Source organism: Choloepus didactylus, chromosome 2, assembly GCF_015220235.1.
Source record: "Choloepus didactylus isolate mChoDid1 chromosome 2, mChoDid1.pri, whole genome shotgun sequence".
In the NCBI taxonomy this organism is placed as follows: domain Eukaryota; kingdom Metazoa; phylum Chordata; class Mammalia; order Pilosa; family Megalonychidae; genus Choloepus; species Choloepus didactylus.
This window is the reverse complement of record NC_051308.1, coordinates 154,305,004-154,327,976: the sequence shown is the minus strand read 5'-3', so window position 1 is coordinate 154,327,976 and position 22,973 is coordinate 154,305,004. Positions and strand designations below refer to the sequence as shown.

Sequence of the window (22,973 nt, the reverse complement as noted above, 5' to 3'; positions counted from 1 at the left end):
AAACAAATTGTACTTTCGATTGTTTACAGTACCATTACATAGTTGTACATTCATCACCTAAATCAATCCCTGACACCTTCATTAGCACACACACAAAAATAACAAGAATAATAATTAGAGTGAAAAAGAGCAATTGAAGTAAAAAAGAACACTGGGTACCTTTGTCTGTTTGTTTCCTTCCCCTACTTTTCTACACATCCATCCATAAACTAGACAAAGTGGTGTTTGGTCCTTATGGCTTTCCCAATCCCATTGTCACCCCTCATAAGCTACATTTTTATACAACTGTCTTCGAGATTCATGGGTTCTGGGTTGTAGTTTGATAGTTTCAGGTATCCACCACCAGCTACCCCAATTCTTTAGAACCTAAAAAGGGTTGTCTAAAGTGTGTATAAGAGTGCCCACCAGAGTGACCTCTCGGCTCCTTTTGGAATCTCTCTGCCACTGAAGCTTATTTCATTTCCTTTCACATCCCCCTTTTGGTCAAGAAGATGTTCTCCATCCCACGATGCCGGGTCTACATTCCTCCCCGGGAGTCATATTCCACGTTGCCAGGGAGATTCACTTCCCTGGGTGTCTGATCCCACGTAGGGGGGAGGGCAGTGATTTCACCTTTCAAGTTGGCTTAGCCAGAGAGAGAGGGCCACATCTGAGCAACAAAGAGGCATTCAGGAGGAGACTCTTAGGCACAAATACAGGGAGGCCTAGCCTCTCCTTTGCAGCAACCGTCTTCCCAAGGGTAAAACTTATGGTAGAGGGCTCAACCCATCAAACCACCAGTCCCCTATGTCTGTGGTCATGTTAGCAACCATGGAGGTGGGGTAGGCGAATACCCCTGCATTCTCCACAGGCTCCTCAAGGGGGCACTACATCTTTTTTTTTTTTTTTTTTCCCTTGTTTGTCTTTTTTATTTTTTTTTTTTTTTTTTTTTTTTTTAACTTTCCCTTCTTTTTTCAAATCACCTGTATGAAAAAAAAAGTTAAAAAGAAAACAAACATACAATAAAAGAGCATTTCAAAGAGACCATAGCAAGGGAGTAAGAAAAAGACAACTAACCTAAGATAACTGCTTAACATCCAACATGTTCCTACTTTACCCCAAGAAAGTTACATAATATAGCAACATTTCAGTGAACTTGTTCCTACTACAACCATCAGAAATTAACAGACCATAGTCATTTCTGGGCATCCCCAGAACGTTAAATAGCTTATCTGTTCTTCCTGGATTATTGTTCCCCCTTCCTTAATTGCTCTCTACTGCTAGTTCCCCTACATTCTACATTATAAACCATTTGTTTTACATTTTTCAAAGTTCACATTAGTGGTAGCATATAATATTTCTCTTTTTGTGCCTGGCTTATTTCGCTCAGCATTATGTCTTCAAGGTTCATCCATGTTGTCATATGTTTCACCAGATCGTTCCTTCTTACTGCCGCGTAGTATTCCATCGTGTGTATATACCACATTTTATTTATCCACTCATCTGTTGAAGGACATTTGGGTTGTTTCCATCTCTTGGCAATTGTGAATAATGCTGCTATGAACATTGGCGTGCAGATATCTGTTCGTGTCACTGCTTTCCGATCTTCCGGGTATATACCGAGGAGTGCGATCGCTGGATCGAATGGTAGCTCTATATCTAGTTTTCTAAGGAACTGCCAGACTGACTTCCAGAGTGGCTGAACCATTATACAGTCCCACCAACAATGAATAAGAGTTCCAATTTCTCCACATCCCCTCCAGCATTTGTAGTTTCCTGTTTGTTTAATGGCAGCCATTCTAACCGGTGTTAGATGGTATCTCATTGTGGTCTTAATTTGCATCTCTCTAATAGCTAGTGAAGCTGAACATTTTTTCATGTGTTTCTTGGCCATTTGTATTTCCTCTTCAGAGAACTGTCTTTTCATATCTTTTGCCCATTTTATAATTGGGCTGTCTGTACTATTGTCATTGAGTTGTAGGATTTCTTTGTATATGCAAGATATCAGTCTTTTGTCAGATACATGGTTTCCAAAAATTTTTTCCCATTGAGTTGGCTGCCTCTTTACCTTTTTGAGAAATTCCTTTGAGGTGCAGAAACTTCTAAGCTTGAGGAGTTCCCATTTATCTATTTTCTCTTTGTTGCTTGTGCTTTGGGTGTAAAGTCTAGGAAGTGGCCTCCTAATACAAGGTCTTGAAGATGTTTTCCTACATTATCTTCTAGGAGTTTTATGGTACTTTCTTTTATATTGAGATCTTTGGTCCATTTTGAGTTAATTTTTGTGTAGGGGGTGAGGTAGGGGTCCTCTTTCATTCTTTTGGATATGGATATCCAACTCTCCCAGCCCCATTTGTTGAAAAGACCATTATGGCTCAGTTCGATGACTTTGGGGGCCTTATCAAAGATCAGTCGGCCATAGATCTGAGGGTCTATCTCTGAATTCTCAATTCGATTCCATTGATCTATATGTCTATCTTTGTGCCAGTACCATGCTGTCTTGGCAACTGTGGCTTTATAATAAGCTTCAAAGTCAGGGAGTGTAAGTCCTCCCACTTCGTTTTTCTTTTTTAGAGTGTCTTTAGCAATTCGAGGCATCTTCCCTTTCCAAATAAATTTGATAACTAGCTTTTCCAAGTCTGCAAAGTAGGTTGTTGGAATTTTGATTGGGATTGCATTGAATCTGTAGATGAGTTTGGGTAGAATTGACATCTTAATGACATTTAGCCTTCCTATCCATGAACATGGAATATTTTTCCATCTTTTAAGGTCCCCTTCTATTTCTTTTAGTAGAGTTATGTAGTTTTCTTTGTATAGGTCTTTTACATCTTTGGTTAAGTTGATTCCTAGGTACTTGATTTTTTTAGTTGCTATTGAAAATGGTATCTTTTTCTTGAGTGTCTCTTCAGTTTGTTCATTTCTAGCATATAGAAACATTACTGACTTATGTGCATTAATCTTGTATCCCGCTACTTTGCTAAATTTGTTTATTAGCTCTAGTAGGTGTATCGTTGATTTCTCAGGGTTTTCTAGATATAAGATCATATCATCTGCAAACAATGACAGTTTTACTTCTTCTTTTCCAATTTGGATGCCTTTTATTTCTTTGTCTTGCCGGATTGCCCTGGCTAGCACTTCCAGCACAATGTTGAATAACAGTGGTGACAGCGGGCATCCTTGTCTTGTTCCTGATCTTAGAGGGAAGGCTTTCAGTCTCTCACCATTGAGTACTATGCTGGCTGTGGGTTTTTCATATATGCTCTTTATCATGTTGAGGAAGTTTCCTTCAATTCCTACCTTTTGAAGTGTTTTTATCAAAAGGGGATGTTGGATTTTGTCAAATGCTTTTTCAGCATCTATTGAGATGATCAATTGATTTTTCCCTTTCGAGTTTTTAATGTGTTGTAATACATTGATTGTTTTTCTGATGTTGAACCATCCTTGCATGCCTGGAATGAACCCCACTTGGTCATGGTGTATGATTTTTTTAATGTGTCTTTGGATTCGATTTGCAAGTATTTTGTTGAGGATTTTTGCATCTATATTCATTAGGGAGATTGGCCGGTAGTTTTCCTTTTTTGTAGCATCTTTGCCTGGTTTTGGTATTAGATTGATGTTAGCTTCATAAAATGAGTTAGGTAGTGTTCCATTTTTTTCAATGTTTTGAAAGAGTTTGAGTAAGATTGGTGTCAGTTCTTTCTGGAAAGTTTGGTAGAATTCCCCTGTGAAGCCATCTGGCCCTGGGCATTTATTTGTGGGAAGATTTTTGATGACTGATTGGATCTCTTTGCTTGTGATGGGTTGGTTGAGGTCTTCTATTTCTTCTCTGGTCAGTCTAGGTTGTTCATATGTTTCCAGGAAATTGTCCATTTCTTCTACATTATCCAGTTTGTTGCCATACAGTTGTTCATAATATCCTCTTATAATTTTTTTAATTTCTTCAGGATCTGCAGTTATGTCACCTTTTTCATTCATTATTTTGTTTATATGGGTCTTCTCTCTTTTTGATTTTGTCAGTCTAGCTAGGGGCTTGTCAATCTTGTTGATCTTCTCAAAGAACCAACTTTTGGTGATATTTATCCTTTCTATTGTTTTTTTGTTCTCTATGTCATTTATTTCTGCTTTAATCCTTGTTATTTCTTTTCTTCTACTTGGTTTAGGATTGGTTTGCTGTTCATTTTCTAGCTTCTTCAGTTGATCCATTAGTTCTTTGATTTTGGCTCTTTCTTCCTTTTTAATATATGCGTTTAGTGCTATAAATTTCCCCCTTAGCACTGCTTTTGCTGCATCCCATAGGTTTTGGTATGTTGTGTTCTCATTTTCATTCGTCTCTATATATTTAGCAATTTCTCTTGCTATTTCTTCTTTAACCCACTGATTGTTTAGGAGTGTGTTGTTTAACCTCCAGGTATTTGTGAATTTTCTAAGTCTCTGATGGTTATTGACTTCTAATTGTATTCCATTGTGGTCAGAGAATGTGCTTTGAATAATTTCAATCTTTTTAAATTTATTGAGGCTTGTTTTATGTCCCAGCATATGATCTATTCTGGAGAAAGTTCCGTGAGCACTAGAAAAGTATGTGTATCCTGGTGATTTGGGATGTAATGTCCTGTAGATGTCTGTTAAATCTAATTCATTTATCAGATTGTTTAGGTTTTCAATTTCCTTATTGGTCTTCTGTCTGGTTGATCTATCTATAGGAGAGAGTGATGTGTTGAAGTCTCCCACAATTATTGTGGAAACATCAATTGCTTCCTTTAGTTTTGCCAATGTTTCTCTCATGTATTTTGTGGCACCTTGATTGGGTGCATAGACATTTACGATTGTTATTTCTTCTTGCTGAATTGCCCCTTTTATTAGTATGTAGTGGCCTTCTTTGTCTCTCAAAACATCCCTGCATTTGAAGTCTATTTTATCAGAGATTAATATTGCTACACCTGCTTTCTTTTGGCTGTAGCTTGCATGAAATATTTTTTTCCATCCTTTCACTTTCAATTTCTTTGTGTCCCTGTGTCTAAGATGAGTCTCTTGTATGCAACATATTGATGGTTCATTTTTTTTGATCCATTCTGCGAATCTATATCTTTTAATTGGGGAGTTTAATCCATTTACATTCAACGTTAAAACCGTGAAGGCATTTCTTGAATCGGCCATCTTATCCTTTGGATTATGTTTGCCATATTTTTCCCCTCTCTCTATTAATATCCTTTATTGTACCCATACCGAATCTCTTTAGTACTGAACCTTTCTCCAAGTCTCTCTGTCCTGTCTTTGTTTCTCTGTCTGTAGGGCTCCCTTTAGTATCTCCAGTAGGGCAGGTCTCTTGTTAGCAAATTCTCTCAGCATTTCTTTGTCTGTGAAAAATTTAAGCTCTCCCTCAAATTTGAAGGAGAGCTTTGCTGGATAAAGTATTCTTGGCTGGAAATTCCTCTCTCTCAGAATTTTAAATATATCGTGCCATTGCCTTCTCGCCTCCATGGTGGCTGCTGAGTAGTCACTACTTAGTCTTATGCTGTTTCCTTTGTATGTGGTGAATTGCTTTTCTCTTGCTGCTTTCAGAACTTGCTCCTTCTCTTCTATGTTTGACAGTGTGATCAGTATATGTCTCGGAGTGGGTTTTTTTTGGATTTATTCTATTTGGAGTTCGCTGAGCATTTATGATTTGTGTATTTATGTTGTTTAGAAGATTTGGGAAGTTTTCCCCAACAATTTCTTTGAATACTCTTCCTAGACCTTTACCCTTTTCTTCCCCTTCTGGGACACCAATGAGTCTTATATTCGGACGCTTCATATTATCTATCATATCCCTGAGGTCCATTTCGAGTTTTTCAATTTTTTTCCCCATTCTTTCTTTTATGCTTTCATTTTCCATTCTGTCATCTTCCAGGTCACTGATTCGTTGTTCAACTTCCTCTAGTCTTGTACTATGAGTGTCCAGAATCTTTTTAATTTGGTCAACAGTTTCTTTAATTTCCATAAGATCATCCATTTTTTTATTTAGTCTTGCAATGTCTTCTTTATGCTCTTCTAGGGTCTTCTTGATTTCCTTCATATCCCGTACTAGGGTCTCATTGTTCATCTTTAGTTCTTTGAGTAGCTGCTCTAGGTGTGTCTCTTCTGGTCTTTTGATTTGGGTGCTTGGGCTTGGGTTATCCATATCGTCTGGTTTTTTCATATGCTTTATAATTTTCTGTTGTTTTTGGCCTCGTGGCATTTGCTGTCCTTGATAGGGTTCTTTTAGGGTTTGTAGACCAGTTGAAGTCCTTATCTCTAATTTATCAGATCTACAGCTTCGTGGAGTACACTTTCTCTAACTAACCAGCAGGTGGCGTCCACGAGCCACCTGTTCTCCACAAGCCAGATCTCCCCTGCTTAGCCTTTTTGGTGAGTGGGGGAGTGAGTCTTGTGGGGCCCAATTGGTGTCCCAAGCTTGCGTGTGTAGTTGGTGTTGCCTGCCCTGTATGTGGGGCGTGTTTCTGGGCAGTCGGGGAGGGGGGGTGGCCCTAACAATCAAATCTCCCTGATGATCCTAGAGTTTTAAAGCTACTGCAATAGTCTAATCCTTCAGTTCAGTCCTGCCACAGTTTGTCTCTGCCATTGACCCACAAGTCTTTGGTATTGGCGTATGGCTCCTGAGACTTGCAAGTGGGCCCCTCTTCCAGGCTGTGCACCCCGGGTCCTCTGTTGAGGGGTGACTGTGCTATGTCACAGGTGAGTGCCGTCCCCCCAGGGCAGTTCTGGGCTGCTGGGCTGTGTTGGGAGGCTCCCAGTCTGCTCAAATGATGGCTGAATGGGGCTCTGTTAATTCACACTGCTCCCCCTTCCCAGCTCTGGGACATTCAGCTGAGGTTGCAGGGAAGGCTAATGTCCACGCCCAGTTTTGTGGTGTGTGCCTGTTATTTGAAGCACTTCCGTCACACTGGGTTGTCTGGGGCAGCTCTGGGCTATGGGGCTGGCGATGGGCAGGAGTGTTTCCTGTCCACCAGGATGGTGGCTGTGAGCGGACACCCCCCTTTTCTTGGGAAGTTGTGTTGTTTAGTGAATTTTCTCAGCCACTGGATTATTGCCTTTTGTCTCAGAGCTCTCTTATTTCTGCTCTTGACTCTTGACTTGACGTGCCCAAATTTCAATTCTTTGAAGCTTTCTGTATTGAGCTTCTTAGAGTAATTGTTTTAGAAAAAGCAAAAAGGATTTAAAAAAAAAAAAAAAAAAAAAACGGCCCTCCTCAGAGATCTAATGGGTTATTGAAATGCTAATAGACAAAGCAACCAGGGCCATTAAGGAAAGGTGCCCTGGGCAGAGAGATCAGCCTTGCTTCGGGATTTGCATATGCGCCTCAAGGCCTGATCTCCGCCCTTCCCCTTTCTGTGTTCACCAGAACTCCAAAAATCCTCTGCTTTTACTTTGGAGCTTCTCGTGTTGTTTTCCTTCTATGCCCGTCTCCTCTCTGCTGGGCTGGCTGCTCTCAGAGTCTCTGGTGTCTGGCCTCAGTCTATCTATGGTTGGAGTTTGAATCAGTAGAATGAGTTTCCGATGAGAGCAGCCACTGCAATTCTCCCTTCTCCTTCCTGGAGCTGACAGCCCCTCCTCCCCCGGGACTGAGCCTGGCAGGGAGGGGCGCGGGTCCCCTGGCCGCAAAAACTTACAGATTTCGCTGATCTCAGCAGTTCCACGTTTTCATGAGTGTTGTATGAAGTATGCCCAAAGACAGATTGCTCTGTGGTGTCCAGTCCACGCAGTTCCTGGCTTTTTACCTACTTTCCTGGAGGAGTAACTAAAACATACAGCTCACCAGTCTGCCATCTTGCCCCCCCCTCTGAACATGTCTTTTTAATTATATTTTTGAGATGTTGTTTTTACCAGTTGCCAAATAGTACAAAATAGGGGAGTGATTATTTCAAAGATGAGATTAATTGAAGGAGGCTTCCTAGAAGTGGGTTACTGTTGTCTTAAAGGATCTAATCTTTATGGATTGTTAGGAAAGAGAAAGGTTTTGTAGGCCCTTCCCTCTCTACCCCATCCTCATTTCATACTTAGTATACTGAGGAGAAAAGTTGGCGTAATTTTCCATACTACCTAATTTTATTGTTTCTTTAATTTCTATAACATATTATGCTTTTTAAAGTTATCTTACTCAAATTCTTAATAATCACTTGAAATAAGAATAGTGGAACTTTTTGGTTTAGAAAAAAAAAATTGAAGCACACAGTTTAAGAATTTGCTATAGATCTTGTAACAAAACAGTGACAGAACCGTGCCTAGAATTTAAGATTTCTTATTCATAATTTGTATCTGTAACTTTGTATCTGTGTGTATCTCTTCTCTTTCTTTTCACTCTTTGCTCTTGCTTTGTTTCTTTAATATCCCACCTTTGGTTAGTCAATGTAGGCATTTTGGTTGAAGAAATGTCTAGTTTCTGTGTTGGAAGCATAAGATTTACCCAAATTGTTTATTGAAATAGTGATGCTTTTTTTTTGAGATGTTATTTTTACCGATGTCAGTTTTAGTGGTATTAAATGTGAGATAAGATAGGGTTGAAAAGTAATTTTCATATTATTGAGGTATTTAGAGCATAGGCATTAAATAGGTATTTAAATTATTATTTTGGATATACAATGCATTTTAATAACATATATATATACTTTTGCAATGCTTATAAAACATTTTACAATTATAGATAGAAATGTGATTATTTATATTGCTCAGTATTGCTCAAAGTTATAAGGATTAAATGAGGTTTGGGGAATAGTAATCAAAATTTGAAGGGAAGGAATCCTTATGTAATTTTCTTTCATTGTTCTCTACAGCTTTAATATAAATATGTATTTTGTATAATTTAGTTGGCTCATGAAATTATTATACTGGTATATTTGATATGTTTAAACCTAGTAAGAGAATTGTAAATATGTGGGTAAATTATCTCATAGCCTACATTTTTTCTTAAACATTTGCTGAATAGAACCATTTTTAAAAAGTAAACTTGTGTCCTAAGTTTAGGAAAAGTGGTATATAAGAATACCTATATGCCAAAAACTGAATTATAATTTACATCTCAAAGAATATTTAACCTACACCCATCCCTTTCCATCTAAGTTTTCATAATACCTCATGGAATATGAATTTTGTAGAAGGGATTTTCTTGCAATTTTCATTATTATATACTACTATAAAAATCTTTCAAGAGAACTAAGCACACCATATTATGAATTATTAAGAATGTAATCATGATTAGTTCAGTTGGGTAATGATCAGGTGATATTATAAATTGTAAAGTATTTTAAATTAAGGTTGTAAGTCAGAATTCATTTAAGACACTAACTTGTGGTGAAGATCTCCCTAGACTCTTACTTAAACAATATGTCTGTACCATTTTTTTCCACCAGCTAGAACATTTTATCTGAGTCATTTTAACTGTTGTATTCTGATATATTAAGATTTGTGACACCAGCTTTACAATATAAGAAAAATGAACGAGATATTACTAAACATGTAGTTAAGTAATAGCTAGGAAACTGCATTTTAGGTATTATAAATGAAGCTTAACTATTAGGTTGTATGTAAATTTGAATATATATTTAATATTTCTCATAATTGAAATACACCGAGTAACATATTTGAACTTAAAAATTCTTAACGTGTTCTCCAAAAAATGAAAATTGAACAATTTAGAGGTTTTGAAGCTGTACCTTTGCCTGTAGCATCAAATTTCAGACTTTCCTATTTTTAATGACCTTCATAGAATTCTCCAGCCTTCCACATTACTTCCCCAATAATGAAATCTAATGTCTTTACTGTTAAGTAACTCTCTCCCCTTTGATTTTTTTTTTGTATCATTCCTTCCCCATTTTATTGTGAAATATTATAGACTTACCAAAAGGTATATAGAGAGTAATGAATACTATTGTATTTATACCACTCAGCTCAAAAACTAAACATTATCAGTACAGTTGAATGAAGCCTTTTGGATACTTCTCTGGCATTTCCTCCCCTCCTCATTCACCCACACCATCTACTATACTGAATCTGGTATTTATCATTTCCGTACCAAAAATTACTTCTTGATGTAATCTCTAGCTCTGAAACTCTCCTGCTAGTTTTAAATATTTTTCATTGTGTCTTCATCAGACATAAAGGTCAATGTGAAGAACAATGTGAAGGTTGAACTTGTTTTCCTATACCACATTTGGATCAAGTATAAGACTTTATTGCTCACTAATTTTTAACTTGTTTCAGACAAGTCACTTGGATCTTTTATTATTTCTATTTGTAAATAGCTATTACTTATCCTGCACTTGACTAAATTGTTTTACTACCTCAGGTATGTTCTTTTATAATGTCCATATAGTTTCATTGTTGTCTCTTCCACACCCAGTTAAGAGTAACTGACAACTTGCTTTCCATTTCTACCACCTAATTAGTAAAGTAAAACTTTTAACGAGAGTACCAAGTCTGATGTCTGGAATATTCATTCATTTGAAGCAGGCAATTATTGTATGCCTTGGAGCAAGCTTAACGTTACGTTGTGGGAGGGGGGAAAAAGAATTATGTGAGCTCTTTGGCCTTATGTTCCTTACAGTATACAGCTTCACTGGTGGTCCACATGAGACAGAGTCAACACAATATAGTGTATGAGCACATCACGAACTGACTTCTTGAGGGAACAAATGTCAATAATTTAGTAAGAAAAAGGAAAAAATTAGTGGGAACTAGAAAGTTTAAGGAGATTTCACAAAAGAGATCTTTTAAATCATTACTCCATAGTGCATCTTTTGTATTGAGGTATATTAAGTAGCAATATACACAGATCTTAAATGTTTGGCCTCAATAATTTTTATATATGTGTGTACCTGTATAACTGCCTCCCAGATCAAGATATATAACTTTGTCAGCACTCTAGAAGGCTCCTTTGTACCCCTTTCTGTTCTATATGCACCTGCTGTTCTAATCACTCTTCTTACTTCTGTCATTATAGGTGAACTTTGCCTGTACTTGAACTTCATGTAATGGAAATGGTAGCATCTACACTTTTGTGTCTAGATTCTTTCACTCAACATTGTTTCTGAGTTTCAGCCTTGTTTTATGCATGTAACTGTAGTCTTTTTTATTGCTGAGTAATATTCTTCATTATATAAATATGCTACTATTTATCCATCCTACTGTTGGTGAGTATTTATGTTGTTTCAAATTTTTGGCTATTATGAATGAAGCTGTTAGGAAATTTTGTGTGTCTTTTGGGGGACATGTGCCTCATTTCTCATTTGATTTTTCCCTTTGGATTTGTTAATGTGTTGTATTACATTAATTGATTTTCTTATGTTGAACCACCCTTGCATGCCAGGATTGAATCCCGCTTGGTTGTGGTGTATAATTCTTTTAATGTGCCTTTGGATTTGATTTGCAAGTATTTTGTTTAGGATATTTGCATATATATTCATTAGGGAGATTGACCTATAGTTTTCCTTTTTTGTAGTATCTTTATCTGGTTTTGGTATTAGTGATACTAGCTTCATAAAATGAATTACATAGTGTGCTCATTTGGATGTATTATGTCCCCCAAAATGCCATTATCTTTGATGCAGTCTTGTGGGGGGCAGACGTATTAGTGTTGATTAGATTGGAATCCTTTGATTGAGTGTTTTCGTGGAGATGTGACTAAATCAACTGTGAGTAAAACGTTTGATTGGGTAATTTCCATGGAGGTGTTAACTCGCCCATTCAGGATGGGTGTTAATTGGATCATTGGAGTCGTATAAAGGAGTTCACAGACAGAAGGACCTCAGAGTAACTTAGGGTGACATTCTGAAGCGGAGCTACAGCTGAGAGAGGACAGAACACCCCAAGTGCAACATTTTGGTGCACGCCATTTTGAAACACAACCTGGGAGCAAGTGGTTGCCAGCCACTTGCCTTCCAAGCCAACAAAGGTTTTCTGGATGCCAGTGGCCATTCTCCAGTGAAGGTACCCAGTTGCTAATGCCTTACCTGGACACTTGAAGGCCTTAAGACTGTAACTGTGTAACTAAATAAACCCCCTTTATAAAAACCAATCCATTTCTGATATTTTGCATTCTGGCAGCATTAGAAAACCAGAACAGATAGTGTCCCTTTGTCTTCAATTTTTTGAAAGAGTCTGAGCAGGAATGGTACTAATTCTTTTTGGAAAGTTTGGTAAAATTCCCCTGTGAAGCCATCTGGCCCTGGTCTTTTATTTGGAGGTAGATTTTTGATGACTGGATCTCTTTGCTTGTGATTGGTTTTTTATGTTCTTCTATTTCTTCTGGGTTGTTCATGTGTTTTCAGGAAATTGTCCGTTTCCTGTAAATTGTCTAGGGTGTTGGCATACAATTGTTCATAGTATTTTCTTAATGTTCTTTTTAGGGATCCATAATAATTATCCCCTTCTCATTTCTAGTTCTGTTTATTTGGGTCTTCTCTCTTAGGACATCGGTCTTTAGTGTAGTCATTAAAGGGGTCTAAGACCTGATGTTTTACTGAGGTTAGTATTTAAGACTAAGATACAATCAGTTGCATTTTTTTTTTTTTTTTTAACATCTGTAATTGCATTCTACCCCCTCCAGGGAGATTGTTTACTCTCTTGACCTTTGTCCTTGGCGAAAGCAGGTCTGTTACAGGCATTTAGGAGCAAGCCTTGGACATAGGGCTGCCGCATTCCACCCCCTCCCCCTGTAGCAGACATTCCATCCATATACCACAATAACAATATTAAGGACAATAGAATAGCAATAATTCAACACATAGGGCAGGTAATGCTATAAAGAAATGCCTCCAGAGCTGAGTAAGAGAATTAAACCAAGTAAAAAGGGAATCAGTAGATAATTGGTCAGTACTATGTATATGATCTTGCATATGATTTAAAGCTTGTGAAATATTATGAGAATGATCAGGATTATATACATAACATTGTTTATAAGGGCACAGTTCCGCCTTGTGCCACAATTGGAAAATCCAGAGCCATTATATTTTCTAAGACTACTTTCCATAATTGCGTGGTCTTGTCATTTAACAATGATATTCCTAATTTAGATTCATTACACACCTGATCTGTGTGGTTAGCTAAGGCTGTTTTATGCTTGTCGGTAACCATTGCAGCCCCCCTGGGACAAGAATAGCTAAAGGATAAAACCATCAATGGATATGCTTCACTCTATTTAGGTTTAACCATTTCCCACTTGCTAGGAGTGTGTGGTAAAGAATCATGTAATGTGGCAGGGACATATGGCTGTTCCCATGTACAGTGTCCTGTCCAATTTTAAGATAAATAAGGCCACCCATATTGCGCGCAGGTCCATAGCCACCCTGTGGGGTAGGCATATGCTCCATGTCTGTTGGAGGCAATTTGCCATTGGAAAAGGCTATCATTTTGCAGCTTAATGGTAAAATTACACACTTCTGTGGGTAACCACCCCGTATCTCGGTCCCCATTAACATGTTCCATGCAGACGGGTGACACAGTTAAAGTTACTGCTTCCTCTGTCAGCCATTCTATTCCATCATGTACAGCATACCCTAATACAGGCCAGGGCTTATTTACTGTTCCTTTAAGAGGCCATTCATTCTTTTTACGCCTGAACCTGTGGAGTTAAACGGTAGATGAAAAGTCCACATTACATCATAGTCCGTAGCCCATGCTTGGGTCATTTGTCCAGTGAAAAGAGTTCCCCAATCTTTGTCTATTTGTGTAGGTATTCCATTGAAAGCATTTACCTTCTCCAGACAGCATATGGTGGCTCTCTGATTAGCTTTCCCCACCAGAAAAGCTAACAGAATTCCCATGTGCAGTATCTACTGCACTGAATGCATACCTTGCCCCTTCTGAAAGCATAAGGGGGATAATGTAGTAATCTATTTGCCATGAAGTCACTGGAACCTGTGATCAGCCAACATGTCCCGTCAGAGCAGTCAGTGTAGTCATTGCAAGGAGCACAGTGGGCACCCCTGTGTGATGTCTATAAGTTGTTGGCATGTGATGGGTAGCTGGAACTGCTGGGCTAGACACCATAAGGTTTAATACCCTCAGTGTCCACTCTTTCGATGAAGCCACCCAGCTGCTTCTTGAGTTTCAGTAGTGTGGCTCTACACTCGAGTGAATGCATCTGCTTTAACATCCCCAGGTAGCGTGTTAGGAGTATGGGTGGGGCAAGATAAAGAGTTACCTTTCATCTCTGGCAGGTGTCCCAGATGTCTTCCCACAGCTCTCATCCCCATAGGGGTAATCTGTGGCTGTCCATTGTTCTTGTTTCCAGCTTGCCATCCAGGACATGAGGCCTTTGTAAACAGCCCGACTGTTAGTACAGACAGCACCAAATTGATACCAGAACCCTAGGGGTACTTGTTTAGAATCTTGCCTCTGTCACAGACCCCACCCAAAGCCAATGTTGGTGCTAGCCACAGCTAATTCACAGGGTAAATCAGGGTTTACCCTCCTCAGTGCTTGTGCCTGTGCTATTGCCCTTTTTGCTCTTTCAAAAGCAATTGCTGGGGGTCATCCCATTCCCAAGCATGACCTTTTAAAATTAGCATATACAATGATTTTAATATTTGAGCTAAATGGGGAATTCTCCAATATCCCAGTAGTCCTAGAAAGATCATTAATTGCTTTGGGGTGTACTGCATAGGAAAAGATTGTACCTTATCAGTTATTGAAGAAAGAACAATTTTTTTTTTTTACTCAACCACACAACACCCAAGAATTTAACAGAGCAGCCAGGGCCTTGCAGCTTGTTGCGATTCATTACCTAACTCCAGCTCTTGAGATGGGCTATTAACATTTCTGACATCTCTTTTAGTTCATCAATATAATGAAATAACATCACAGGTTTAGGTTTCTCCCAGTTGGCCAAGCCTTTTGCCACTAGGCCGTACAAATGGTTGAGCTGTGTAAGTAGCCTTGTAGAAGCACGGGGAAAGTCCTTTGTCATCCTTCTCAGGTGAACACGAAAGCAGGTTTACTGATCTGAGGGAATACTGAAGAAAGCATTCACTAAATCTAAAGCAAAGTGATAATGACATAGTTGAGTGCTAGTCTCTTGTAGTAAAGAGACGGTGTTTGGAACTGCTGCATACAAAGGTGATGTTTATTTAATTCTCAGTAATCCCGCTGTTAACACACAAGGTTTTGTCAAGTTTCCATACTGACCACACAGGGCTATTAAAGGGGCTATGGGTTGGTATTAATATTTCCACTCTTTCTAGTTCCATAATGGTTGCAGAAATCTTTTGATGTCCCCTGGGAGCTTATATTGTTTAGTGGCAATAATCTTCTGAGCTTGTGGTACTTTTCCAGGGGACCGTTATGCCTGCCCCTTTAAGACTGCTTTCACTATGCTACACTGGAGGTGGAATTCTCCTGTGGTAGTTTGTAATGTGAAATTCAAGAGAAGTTCAATTCCTAATATATATTCAGGTATAGGAGAAATATATACAGTGTATTCTTGGAGGGGCAATCTCCCAATTTGGAAGATCAAATTATGCCATTTGGCTCTGATTGTCTTTACCCCATAGCTGTCTATGGCCAGCACAGGTCCATTAAATATTTGGTCTTTTGGTAATCTGCTGCACAATTTAACTAAAACAGCATTTGTTTGTTTGTCTGTGGTTTTTAATTAATCATCCACACTACACAAGCACTTATTTAAGGCATCTTTGATGTTTGCTTGAGCAAGCCATGTGTCCCCCTCTAATTTTAATTCTTCCTCTATATGGCAGGCTGTTGTTTTTGCCACCTGTTCTGCCTCTGTGGCCATATGTAAGGCTCCTAAAAGGGGCCAGGCTATGGCCGCTGCTACTTGGCATTCTCTTTTCCTTTTGCTAAGATTTGGTTGTACTGCTATCTGTTGGAAAACAGCAACTTGGCCAGTTTTCAGGATATCCCCATATTGTCGTGGCAGTCCCCATTCATCCAGGAGGGCAACAAACCCTCCTTACATGGACAATATGGGCCAATTTGGGATTTCCACCATGAATTCTTCCTTCCCCAGAACCATGCCTACTGCTGCTGGTAGTGTCTTGGTCTCCTCACTGGCTCGCCAGTTGTTTGGGCCCAGACTGAAAAACACCAGTCACAGAAGTGGACATGGGTTTATTGGGACTTACGAGCAGGAGTTTCTGGTTATGGCCAGCCAGACGTTAGCGCTCTGCAAAGGGAACAGAAATGCACAGGGCAAAATACGATTTCAGAACAAAGATATGCTTTATAGTATGAGGATATCGGGTCTTTAGTATAATCATTAAAGGTTTCTGAGACCTGATGTTTTACTAAGGTTAGAGTTTAAGACTGAGATACAATCACTGCCTTTTTTTTCCTTACATCTGTAATTACATTCTTCCCCTCTGGGGAGATTGTTTACTTTCTTGACCTTTGTCATTGGCTAGAAAGTCAACAAGGTCTTATGGGCTCTTAGGAGGGAGCCTGGTCATTAGGCCACCATAGTAAGCATGTGTTCTGGTTTGCTAAAGCTGCCATTATGCAAAATACCAGAAATTGATTGGCTTTTATGAGGGGGATTTATTGTTCACAAATGTCCATAAAAGTGTCCAAACTAAGGAATCAACAAGAGGATACCTTTACTGAAGAAAGGCCAATGGCGTCTGGAACACCTCTGTCAACTGGGAAGGTACATAGCTGGCGTCTGCTGGTCCTTTGCTCCTGGGTTGTGTTTTACCCAAATGTTTCTCCATAATGTCTCTGGACTTCTGTCTCTCTTAGTTTCTCCCAGTTCTCTGCTTGGTTTTCCTGGGGTGTTTCTCTGTAAGCATATGGGAATCCTCTCTTAGCTTCTCCATGGCAAACTTCTGCACTTTATCTCTTAGCTCTTGTGCATCTTTTCTTGTTCTCCCAGGGCAAACTCTGGATTACGTATCTTAACTTCTCTCCAAAGTGTCTCTCTCAGCTTCTTTGAGCTCCAGGTTTCCGTGGGCTCTCAAAAAGGATTCCAGTGATCTAATTAACACCCACCTGGAATGGGTTGCATCACATCTCCATGGAAATAATTTAATCAGAGGTCTCACCCACAGTTGGGTGAGTCACATCTCCATGGAAACACTCAAAAGTTTCCGAAAGATCATGGCTCTTCTGGGGTCCATAACAGTTTCGAACCAACACAGCATGTATTTTGGTTTCGTAGATAATGCTAAACACTTTTCCAAAGTGGTTGAACCAATTTACAATCCCACCAGTTATATATGGGCGTTCCAACTGATCTACATCTTCATGAATACTTGTTATTTCAGCCATTTTAATTTTAGCCATTTGGATGGGTATGTGATACAATATCATTTTGTTTTTAATTGGCATTTCTCTGATTACTGATACTGAGTATTGTTTTCATATGCTCGTTGGACATTTGAATATTCACTTTTCACAAATGCCTAATTATGTTTTTTGCCAATTTTTTTCCTACTGCTTTGTGGGAGTTCTACATACACACACCACACATATGTACATATATACATGCACATGTGGAAGAGAGAGAGAGAGAAGAGCGTTTTGTCAGATATATGTACTGGGAACATCTTCTCCCAGTCTGAGCCTGACTTGCTTTTTCACTCACTCAGTGGTGTTTTTGGATAAATAGATGCTCTTAATTTTAATGAAATCCAGTATATTAATCTTTTATGATTACTGCTTTTTTTTTTTTTTTCTTTTAAAATCTTTGCCCACCACAAGATCATGAAGATATTTGCCTGTGTTTTTCGGAATTTTGTATTTTAAGCTTTCATATTTAGGTCTGTTATTCATCTTAAAATAATTATGTTGTTGTGTAGCAATAAAGGTTCATATTTTCTCCCCTGTTGATATCCTATTATATCTGCACCATTTATTAAAAAAAGACCATCCTTTCCCCACTGTAACACAGTGGTTCCTTTGTATAAATCAAGTGAATACCTGTTTCTGATTGCTTTAATCTTTTCCATTGGTCTGTTTGCACCAGTATCACACTGTTGTAATTACTGAAATTTTATGATAAATCTTAAAGTTGGGTAGTAAGTCCTTCAACTTTGTTCTTCAATGTTTTTTGTTTTTTTCTGGATCCTTTGTGGTTTTATAGAAATTTTAGAATCTGCTCAACAGTTTTCATTTAAAAATAACCCTTTTAAAATTTATTTTAAATACAAATTTGTGAACTTTCTGTCTTCTGATCACTGTCCATTGATCTCTAAAATTTAGAGATTTTTGTGTTTCCTAGTGTTAGCTATTTAACTGTTGCCTGGATATGTTGAGACTATTTCCGTCGTTAATGTTAATATTTGAATTTCTCTATAAAATAACTTCATATTTACAAAAATGACAAAAATAGAGTTCCCCATACCCTTGACCCTGCTTCTCCAAATGTTTACATTTTATGTAACTTTAGTAGTACCAGGAAATTAACATTGATGTCATATTATTAACTAATTACCAAATTTATTTAAACTTCGCCAGTTCTGCTAATGTCCCATTTCCAGTTCTGGATCTAATCCAGTATAATCCAGTGGCTTTAGCTGTCATGTCTTCTCAGTCTTCTCCAATCTTGACTAGTTTCATGGTCTTATGACCTTGACACATTTAGAGTACTGCCTAGTTTTTTGTTTGTTGTTTGTTTTTTGTAGAATATCCCTCAATTTGTTGTTTCCTTATGATTAAATTCAGGTAATGCATTTTGGGCAGCAATACCATAGAAGTAATCTTGTGCATTCTTCGGTGTACATATGTATTACTACCTGCAGTGTAGTAACTAATTTTCATCAGTTAGTTGAAGTCATGTCTGACAGAGTTCTTGACTATTGTAATCTGTCTTTCCCCCTTCTTCCCTTTCACGCTCCCCCCTTCTTCCCTTCGTTATGTCTATTCTTCCTTCCTTTCTCCTTCCTTCCTTCCATCCTTCCTTCCTTCCTTCCTTCCTTCCTTCCATTCATCCATCCATCCTCCTATCTGTCTCTTTATAATCTTAGTTTGGTTGTTTCTTACGGTATACTTTCAAATAACAAAAACATTCTGGGCTTTTCCTTTGTAATTTTTTCTGTTTATTTCTGTGGTGTAAACCAAAAATATTATTGTCATGCTTGAAATAGATATGCGATGTTTTCTATTTTGTCTGTAGTCAGTTATTTTTAAAAATATCTAACTAGTTAGCATATTTGGAAATTTTTGTGATATTAAATCTCTAAAATAAGCATGGCACATAAAAAATAGTTTTAGACTCCTTTTCATTTTGATACCTTACTCTCTGTTTCCTGCTTTTGTCTATTTTTAGTAATAATGGTAACAATGTTAACTTTCTTGATAATTGAATATGTCCTGTGATGTGTCCTGTGATCTTATCCACAGATAAGATACTGTCATAATTATATATTACTAATTTAATGTTATCAGTAATCCTTTGATTAGATGGCAGTAATTCCATTTAAAGGTTGAAGAAGCTGAGGTTTTTGAGAAGTTATGTAATGTGCTCAAATTCACACAGTTAGTAAATGGTAAAGCCTAGATTTGAACTGGGAGCCATAACTGTTACTCTTAATTGCCTTGGTATACTTACAGGTTTCATTATTTTATTAAAATCTTTTAGCTTTCTGTTTCACGGTCTCTGCCTCTGCTTGAGTCTCTTCCCCATACCTTTATGTCTGTCTCTGTCTCTATGCTTCTCTGCTATGTGTGTGCTTCTCTGTCTTTGTCTCTATCTTACTGTCATCTTCCCAACCAGAATTTCCACATACTTCCAGAATGCTGCCAGAAGGTGGTACAGCCGCCATTGAGAACCTTTGAGCGAGGAAATGACTTTTAGCCTACATTTAAAAGGAGAAAGATGAAAGAAAAATATAATGTATAAGTAGCCCTTTAGAAATTGTTTTTAGCTCTTTGTTTTAGTTAAAGCATATTGGTCAGTAATAGATGTATGGAACTAATTATCATTATTTCTTATATTTTTAGAATTATAGACACAGAAATTGGTTTGCGAGTTTTATCTCCTGGAAAGTTCAAGATGGGGCCTTCTTCACCTTCTAAGGTGTGAGAACAAATAGAATCTAGGCACTAAGTAAGATAAATTTATTTTTGTGATTTTTGAGAATTCAGCTTAATATGAATATTGAGGTATTTCTTTTTTTAACATGGTTGATTTTATATACGGGGGTGTTCTAGGAAGTTAATCTCGAGATCTTATTTTATACCTTTCCCAAAAGGTCTTTTTGCATGTTAGGCTCCCAAGAATAGCTAGAAGGTAACTGGAAGACAGAAGGCTAAATCTACAGGACTTCTGAAACCAGAGGGCTGGGATGGACCCCAAGGATCCATGAACCCCCCTGAAACTTCTGTCACTGTGTGTGTGTGTGTGTGTGTGTGTGTGTGTGTGTGTGTGTGTGTGTGTGTGTGTGTGTGTGTGTGGGTTCATTGCTTTCATTAGGGTCCTGAGTGGGCCTTTAACCCGTGCCTCCCTACTCCCTACACGAACACACCAAAAAAGTTTAAGAACCAATGCTAGGAAAAAAATGATAAAATTTTTTACTGGAATAGTGATCAGATGATCCTAGGGTCATTGGTAAGCCCTATCAATTTGCTTATTCTAGATATTTCATTTAAGTGGAATCATACAATATTTGCCCTTTTGTATCTAACTTCTTTTACTCAGTATGATGTCTTCAAGGTTCATCTATGTTGTAGCATGTATCAGAACTTTGTTCCTGTTTGTGGCTGAATAATACTCCTTTGTATGGCTATACCACATTTATTTATCCATTCATCTGCTAATGGACACTTGGGTTGCTTCCACCTTTTGCTTATTGTGAATAATGCTGCTATGAACACTGATATTTAAATATCTGTTCAAGTCCCTGCTTTCAGTTATTTTGCTGGTGTACCAATTTTTTGATTCATCACTTCTGATTGACTTTATCCTGAGAAAACTGATAATGGAGTCCACTGACTTGTATATAACATTTTTTTTTTCTTTATTAGAAAAGTTGGGGGTTTGTAGAACAGTCATAAGTGAAATGCAGGATTCCCATACACCACCCCACCACCAATACCTTGCATTGGCATGGAACATTTGTTACCATTGATGATAGCACATTTTTATAATTGTACTATTAATTAAAGTCCATGCTTTCACTTAGGGTTCACTATTTATGTTGTGCAGTTTCATGGATTTTTTTAAAAAATTTTATTCTGTTACCATATATACAATCTAACATTTTCCCTTTTAACCATATTTAGATATATATTTCATTGCTGTTAGTTGTATTCATAATGTTATGTCACATTTTAAAAAGTGACTTTAAACAATGTTCCAAGGATTTTCTTATGAACAGTTCTCATTCTAATTTGTGATGGTTGTTTTACATAACTCATATATATATATATATATGTATACACATGAATATACGTACATATATTTGAGAATAATTTACTTTTTATTTGGACATAATTTACAACTAACAAAATGTAAAAATAGTACAGAGTTCCCATGTACCCTTTACATATAGTTCTCAAGTGATATCTTGTATAGACACAGTACGTTATCAAAGCCAAGAAATTGAAATTGATGCGATACAATTAACTAAGCTGCAGACCTTATTCAGATTTCATCAGCATTACATGTATATATATATAGTATGTGAAATTTACTGGGTATTCCAAGATGATGGAAAAGGAGCAACAGAGAAGGATTATCCTCTGTGAAAAACACTAAATAAAGGACAGATCATGCTCCAGAACAGCAGTTCCAGGGTCCCACTGCCTGAGCAAGGACTTTTATACCCATAGTGAGTGCCTTCTTGGAGAAACTGAGAGGCTGCATTTAAGACAGGTGAGTGTCTGGCCCAGAACACCACTGAGTCAGCTAATGGCACGGAGGGAAGTAGTCTTCCACACCCTGGGAACCCTCCAAAGTACTAGGCTTAGGGGATAACCCTTCACATACCCATGGCTGAGAGCTCCCATGCCAGGAACTGGTGGTTCAGGTGGGTGGACGACCACAGGAAGGGGTGGTTTTCCATGCCTGGTGCAGCCATCTTTGCAGTTGCTTGGGAGATGGCCTTTCACAGCACCAGGGCCAGGACTTAGTGGTTGCCTGGGAGACAGTCTTTCATAGCCCCAGGGCTGGGACTTTGCATTTGGCTGAGAGAGAACATTTTATAGCCCAGCAGCCAGGAATTTCCTTGAGGAAATTTGGAATTTGGGAGGCTTGTGTCAGCCTACAGTCTTCCTCCAGGGAGTCCCGCAGTGCGCACAGCATAGAGGCAGGGGTGCCACATGGAAGTACCAGGAGCCCTCCCTCAGTCGCAGAGACTCTTGAGTGCATGGCAGAGAGGGACAGTGGGCCATTTGAGCTGGAAGGTGAGACATGAGCTCTGCAGCCCCAGAGTATTCCACCTGCAGAACTGGGAATGGCCGGGACCACTGGGTCTTGGAGCAGACTCCCTGCCAAACTGCACAGGGCATGCCGCCCACCCATAGGACTGACAGTCCCCAGTGCGCACAGAAAATTGGTACACTGATTGGATCCCCTTATGATTTGGACCCCCACTCAGTACATAAATGAAGTTGAGGAGAACTGGTTTAAGGGTAAATGGTGGCTCAGGAGTGCCATCTGATGGTAGGTCAGGAAAGTGCACTCCACAAAGTTGTAGCTCTGTCACATTATAAATAAATGTTCAAATAACCAATAACCTTGCATACTCTAAAAGAGCCTTATCAAGATAAGCAAATGTCAGGAGGCTAAAACAACAGAAAATTAAAAAGCATATGAAGAAACTAAAAGATATGGATAATCCAAATGTCCAAATGAATAACCCAGAGGAGATACAGAACCTGGAGCAATTAATCAAAGAAATGCCCACAAACATTAATATTGTGGCTCAGGATATAAAGGATATGAAGAAGACCCTAGAAGAGCATGAAGAAGAATTTGCAAGAGTAAATTTAAAAATAGTGGATGTCATGGAAATAAAAGGTAATGATCAAATTAAAAATATTGTTGAGGCACATAACACTAGATTTGAAGA

The 22,973-nt window shown here is 38.3% G+C and overlaps 1 protein-coding gene across 9 annotated transcripts in view; it reads left to right on the top strand.

Annotated features, from left to right (window-relative positions):
* Window positions 1–22,973, top strand: part of PKN2 (protein kinase N2) — a 194,599-nt gene that overhangs the window by 38,534 nt on the left and 133,092 nt on the right. For 3 of the 9 annotated variants that reach the window (XM_037826713.1, XM_037826718.1, XM_037826716.1), the window contains exon 1: window positions 19,910–20,008. The exons of 4 other annotated variants lie outside the window; for them this stretch is intronic. Coding sequence is in view for 1 of the 5 variants with exons in the window: in XM_037826712.1 (XP_037682640.1) it covers window positions 19,955–19,978 (24 nt within the window). In the remaining 4 variants the exon portion in view is untranslated. Of the gene's footprint in view, window positions 1–19,909; window positions 20,009–22,973 lie in introns of those variants that run through there. 2 more of the 9 variants (XM_037826712.1, XM_037826715.1) reach the window with 2 other exon arrangements.